Raw genomic sequence first — 6,251 nt, forward strand, 5'->3', positions numbered from 1 at the left:
GCACCGCGCCGGAGGGGCCCGGCGGGCGCTCGTGCCGCCCCGCGGCTGCAGCACACACTCGTGCGGCCCCCACGGGGCTCCTCTGCTTTTGTTTTTTCAACCTTTCCGGGCCTCCATGCGCATCAGGTCGGGGGGCCCTAGAGGCGCCCCTGTGGCCCCGGGCACCAGGCGCGGCCTCAGGGCACGCCGTGTGCAGCGGCTCCCTGCGCGCTCTCCTGCAGCCTCCCACGCTCGCGGTGGGCGCGGAGGCCGGGGAGCCTCGAGCGGCCGCCCCCGGCTCCTCCTCCCCTTCGGGCCGCGGGCTCCCGAGGCTCCCTGCGCCCCGGCCTAATCGTGCCGCGCGGCACGCCGGGAGTTGTAGTCCGCGCCGCCATATTGCTGTGCTGGCGCAGCCGCTGGGCGGGTGGTGGCGCTGTGCATGATGGGTGCCGTAGTTCCGCGGCGCTGGCGGCCATTTTGCTGCCTGCGCGGGGCATGCCGGGGCGCGTAGTCCCGCGGGGCGGCCGGCTCCATCTTGTGGCGCCGCCGGGGACGGAGGCGGCTGCGGCCGAGCGGCGGCCACACCAAGGCGGCGCGGGCGGGCTGCCTCCCAGAACGTGTTCCTGCCCCCCGGCCTTCCTCTTCCACGATCCCCGTGCAACCGGTTTTCCAGAAACACTACTCGGGGCACAATCGCCCCACGGGAAATGTGCACAAAAGCACCTGGCTCTAAGGCCCCCTCCAGCCTGGGACGCAGCTCCCGTTCCAAAGGTGACCGAGTTGGGGCTGCTCCGGAGGCTCTGGATCTCCTTCCCTTTCACGGAGGCGGCGTTTGGCTCTTGCCCACCTCCGAGTTGCGGTCTCCTTGGCCTGGGTTGTCACCTGCTGCTCCCTACTGTAAATAACTCGCAGCTCCCGTTACCACCCGAAAGAGGAGCCGCTGCTGGGAAAGAAAATCCCCAACAGGGCTTTTTTCAACAGGGAAATTGCCACTAAAGTGGTTATAAAGTTACCAAACATGGTCCAATTTCTTTTTTTCAGGCAACAAGAATGTTACGTGAACTGGCAAGGTGCAGACTCACTTGATAAACTTAGCTCTTGCCTCGAGCACCTGCTAGGCAGGAAAGTCTCCTCGCTATCAGAACATTTGTAGGGAGGAAAAAAAGTAGTTTGTGAAAAGCAGGATTTTGTTATCCTTCCTCTGCCATGCCCTGTACTTCCTCCTGATTTTTAGCAAGCAATAACCAATTCTACATATACAYATATACCTGGCTCCCCAGAGTGCTTTAAAATCCATTTATTTTCCCCAGTACTCGGCAGGCCCAGGGTCTCRTTACATCAAACACAGGACAGGTGGCAGCAGAGGCTGAAAGCCATACGTGAATCCTGGCATCTGAACGACAGCCAACACCTAATACTCTCCTGCCTTCCCTCCGCCCATTTAGAAGGTGCGAACTGATCCAGGAATCTCCAAAGATGAAGCAGCCCATCCCACCATCTAAACGGGGTCCTGGCCTGGGCCCTCAAGATTAGGTTCTGCTGAAGCCGTTTTCCTTCTCCAGCAAGGACAGGGAATGAATGTAAACAGAAGACACTTACCAACATAAGTGCCATGATTTCTTCTTTCCTTATCCATACAACTGCCTTTTTTTTTTTTTTTTTTTTTTTTTTACAGCCTGTTCAGGTTTTGGAAGTGCGTATGGGTTGGCATCTAACTCCCAATGACTTCAGAAACTGAGGGTTGATGCAAGCAAATGGGTTTTGATCTCTTAATTTGAACTACACGGTAATTACTTTATGCCTAGAGCTTCTTTCTCTTTAGATGCTTAACCTAGTGCAACATCTTACCCCAGTTTGACTCCTGACAGCTACACAGGTTGAAATCCAGCACAGACCAAGGACACTAGACACGACTCACTGAACTGCACCACCACTTAAGATGTGTGCAACCGGTAGGTAAAGGCTATTTAAAAAAATAAGCAAACAGAGCTTTAGTAGCATTTTAATACATTAGTCTTTAACACACATGTTGCAAAGAAATGTTAACATGTCAGGGAAGAAGGGAGAGAAAGGAAACCTTGTAATTCCACCTTTCCCTTTCAAGATAATTTCTTATCTATCATCTTTAGAGAAGTGGGACAACTGCCAAAGATTAAACGAAAGCTCTGACGTCAAGTCCTTTACTTGACTGATAAACTAAATGGCTTCTTGGASATGGATGAATGAGAAAGGCCATTAGAGGCAAGTTGGTTCAAGTACCTCCCTGGGACGTAGAGTCAAAATTGCCCTCTCTGTTGTGGGACCTGCTCTTACTCCAAGTTTKTTTTCCACGTCTGGATTAGCAGTCCCATAGTTACAGGACTGAACACCTTCACCACAGCATGTTTAATGGCAACACTGTTCATCAGTTTTATAAAAACGAAGCGGATAATTCACCTATTAATGAATGCCACGTACAAAGCAGTGACTTACTTTGTTAGAAGCAGCACAGGAAGGAATCACTGCCCCTTAAAAACTACAGTTTGCGAATTTGGATATGCTGTTTAAATGAAAATCTGTGCATTAGTTGCTTATCAGCATCTCACCACTCTATACCCATAGGCCTGAGAAAGTGCTACAGTCAGTCACGAAGGGTTTAATACTTTTACAGAACTGTGACTGCACTCCTTTTTCTGAAGCTGTATCAAGGAAAGGAACAGAGTGGGGAGCCCAGTTATTAGGGCTCCCCTTTTACAAACCACATCACCTCGTGTCTGCCAGATGTAGCTGCTCGCTGCAGGGGATCAGCCTGATTGAGATTCAGACACCTAAATTTGAAAACGTTTCTTTGTGCAAAAACTCATCCTTAGGCGAAGAGCGGCAGGGTGAAGCTCTTGTTCCAAACGTGGTTTCATTTTGGGGGCCACCAGAACTTTAGCACAGATTAAAGTGCAATGAAATGCAGAAAAATAAAACCATCAGCAGACTATACCTAGCTGGTTTAACAAGTGGTATTTTAATTTTTTTTTTTTTTTTCAGAAATGGAAGAGGTTTTAGAAAAGAGGAAGAAAGGTTATGCAGTAGTAAGCTTCTAAATCATAGATGTTAAAGCATGCACAATTTAAAAAGAGAGACTTTCAGCGTGGTACCATGAACACAGGAGTCAGAAGTTCAGTGAACACATTGGTTAACATGCCAAACATCTAGAACAAATCACTGTTGCCTAGCTTTGTTTATTGGTAAATCACTTTAGTAACCTGGATTCACAAAGAAGCAGTAAATAACAAAAACTACAGATAAACACAGGTTACACATGCAAATTCCTGTTCACATGTCACATGTGCAGGTACATTAAGAGCACAGTTCTAAAGAGTCTCATGAAACGAGATTTTAACAAAACAAATTTTAAAATGCAGGTATGAAAATTACATGTGAAGAATATAAAGATACCTTTTTACATTTCAGGACTCAAATGCTGCTTTTGAATATACTAGAGATGTACGACAGCTACAAGATTCAGGTAAAAGCAGGAAGAGCTCAAGGAAATAATACTGGTCAGAGGCGAATGGGCATTTACTTTTCACTAAAAATACACAGAATAGCTGAATAGGAAAGTCTATCGAGAGCTTAGAAAGAAAATCACGAAGTTATAAAGCTGACTAACCACTAGTTCTCCTATATGCTAGATAACAGCAATGACATTAAAAAGAAACTGCAATTCAACATTTAAAAAATGCAACTTACATTTAAAGACTTTGCAAAAGTGAAATGCAATGACAGCCTTACACTCCAAATTAAATATCCGCTAGGCTCAGACTGAGATATGGAATGTTCTAGACGAAATAAAAATACAGTGTTACTTTTTACTTTTTATTGGAAATGGGACTTCAAGACAACTTTTGAAGCTTCAAAGAAGTAAATTTCACTTAAATGAAGTTTACTTTTCATAGATGAGCTTTTCATGAGGGTGCAAGATTTTTTCTTTTAATAGCTTGAAGTGTCAAAACGAAAACTTGTTGCCATTCCCACATTAAGAACAAATTTTTGTCTTTAACTTAACTGCATATGCTTTTTGCTACAACATTTAACACATGAACAGACCTATAACGCCTACTGTATTTCACTAAAACAAACAAAAAAAAAGAATACAGTATCTCCATCTACTACTTGTACTGCTTTTAAAAAAGATTAACATTAAAAACAAAGCCACTGTTTTCCTCACATCCTTCTCTCCTTTTAAGCTTCTTTCTTTTGTCTGTGGTCTTCTGCCATTTTATCCAGAATTTTCTGTTGAAAGAAAGCAACCATATTTGGGATCCATGAAGCCGTTTCTCACAGTTGCAACATTAACACTTTAAAGGTAAACTAATGGTTAGGATTAATCTGAAAGGCTGCACAACTGGGTAAGGTAGGAGAAATCACCTTCCATTTTGTCACAGACTTTTGACAGTGCTTGTGCCACTTACCTGGTCCCAGTTTGCTCTCTACACAGCCAGGGCCTAAACACTTCCCTCTCTTAGAAGGGTTGTTGTAGAAATTAGAGGAATTTGTAGCAACTTTAACAATATCCGATAGCAATACAGAGTTAGTCGCTTATCTTGCTGCTCACAGAGTGAGCTAAAATAATTGCCAGACAAGGAAATGCTTTGCCCACGTGAAATAAAAGCTAAACTTTCCTCATTCCTCCCCCAATTCCAGACACACAACATTACTAGTCACTTGTGCCATGGGAAAAACAAAACAAAACACATCACGTTTCACTGAAATGATAGAAATTGCTAACACCTCTCCAGGTCATGTCCCCCCTGTTCACATCCAGTACATCAAGTCCCGTGAGCAGATACACCTCAATGGATTAAAAAAAAGGAAAAAAAAAATAAAAAATAAAAAGCTGTGGGTGATGGATGAGGTGGGGTTTTTTACTACAAGGTTCTGCATGCTAGTTGATTTTCTGAGCTAGTTTTTTTAGTTTTGAGCTGATGTCTTTTTTGCTTTGTGACAGTCATTCATGCCATCTGCTTTCAGGGACCCTGCATTGGTTTCAGGCTTCCCTATTGTGAAATGAAAGCCAATTTTCAAGCCTAACATGCCTCCTTCGTTCTCTTTGCAGAGCCTCCAGGCCTAGCTGTCAGCTCGTAATCAACTGATAGGAAACCAGCTGATGGGAACAATGTTATTAGAGTTTGGCTTAGGGTTCCTCCTTTCTCAGATACTTGAAAACAGCCCACAATACACAAAAATACAGCAGCAGCAGCAGCATTCACGCCATGCAATCATGTGATACCTCATCCAATTAGAAAATGTAAAACATGCTCACAAAATCAGAAGTTGCAAATATGATTCCTTAAAAAAAAAGCAGGTAATATATAAGGTTGCACCTTAAGTTCTGCTGACTGATTTAAAATATCCCTTAAAGGGATAAATGGGAAAGAGTTGAGTCATTTGCACTTACTCTGCACCACTAATTCTAAGGCTGGCCTCTGCTGAGATCAGAAATGCMCTCKTGAATCCAAATTTATTTTAAAAAATCCTGGAACCCATCTTTTAAAATGTCTATCTTGTGTTTTTTCCCCTTTTCTTTTTTTCATTTTCAAAAAAAAAAAAAAAAAAGAAATTTTGGAGAGCTTGCACTAAGAATTACAGATTAAGCCAATTTCCCCTGCCTGAAAGCCTCTGTTCTTGTCCAGTCTCATTCAGATCTATTCCCCAGGAAAGAATCACACCACTTAAAATGAACAAGTTTTTGCCTTACCTTCAACTTTTGATAATGAGGAAGGCTGCTGCAATGGGTCTTTTTTGCAACATCTTCATTTGTGTAGAACAGGGAACACAATTTGCAATAAAACCCTGTTTTGGGTACCACATAATTCACACCTAGAGAAGTAAACACCACAAAATAAACTAAGAGATCTACTCTACATCATTTTTTTTAATGTCATATGTCATTTCAAGCTAAATCTTAAAACCATAATTCACTTTACATTAAAGGCTGCTTTGTCTTTAAATGTCCTTTATTTAGTTTATCAAGTCAGGGAACCTACTAATAACTAAATATGCGCAGATTTTTTGCACTTTTTTTTTTTTTTTTTTTTTTTAAATCAACCTTTCAGATTAAGGGTCCATTTTAGTGGTTCCTTAAAGAGAACTAACAATGTTCTCTGACTGGTCTGAGGTTTTTGTATTTAGTATGAATCTGAACTAATACCACTAGTGTGATTTGTGCTATCAATTGAATTTGTGTTGCTAAAAATATACCTCTTCCAGTTGAAGTTCTGGCTAAGGAAAGTGTTATG

The 6,251-nt window shown here is 43.1% G+C and overlaps 1 protein-coding gene across 2 annotated transcripts in view; it reads right to left on the minus strand.

Annotated features, from left to right (window-relative positions):
• Positions 1–3,117: 3,117 nt before the first annotated feature.
• MATR3 (matrin 3) overlaps positions 3,118–6,251 on the minus strand; it is an 18,528-nt gene continuing 15,394 nt past the window's right edge. Inside the window, exons 13-14 of one of the 2 annotated variants that reach the window (XM_026035736.1) lie at positions 5,711–5,832; positions 3,118–4,245 (exon numbers count right to left, since the gene is read on the minus strand). In XM_026035736.1, the coding sequence (XP_025891521.1) occupies positions 4,195–4,245; positions 5,711–5,832 (173 nt within the window). In that variant the 3' untranslated portion in view covers positions 3,118–4,194. The remainder of the gene's footprint in view (positions 4,246–5,710; positions 5,833–6,251) is intronic. The other variant, XM_026035737.1, reaches the window with a different exon arrangement.

The sequence above is a fragment of the Nothoprocta perdicaria genome, unplaced genomic scaffold, assembly GCF_003342845.1.
Source record: "Nothoprocta perdicaria isolate Ctin4 unplaced genomic scaffold, notPer1 scaffold_166, whole genome shotgun sequence".
Classification (NCBI taxonomy): domain Eukaryota; kingdom Metazoa; phylum Chordata; class Aves; order Tinamiformes; family Tinamidae; genus Nothoprocta; species Nothoprocta perdicaria.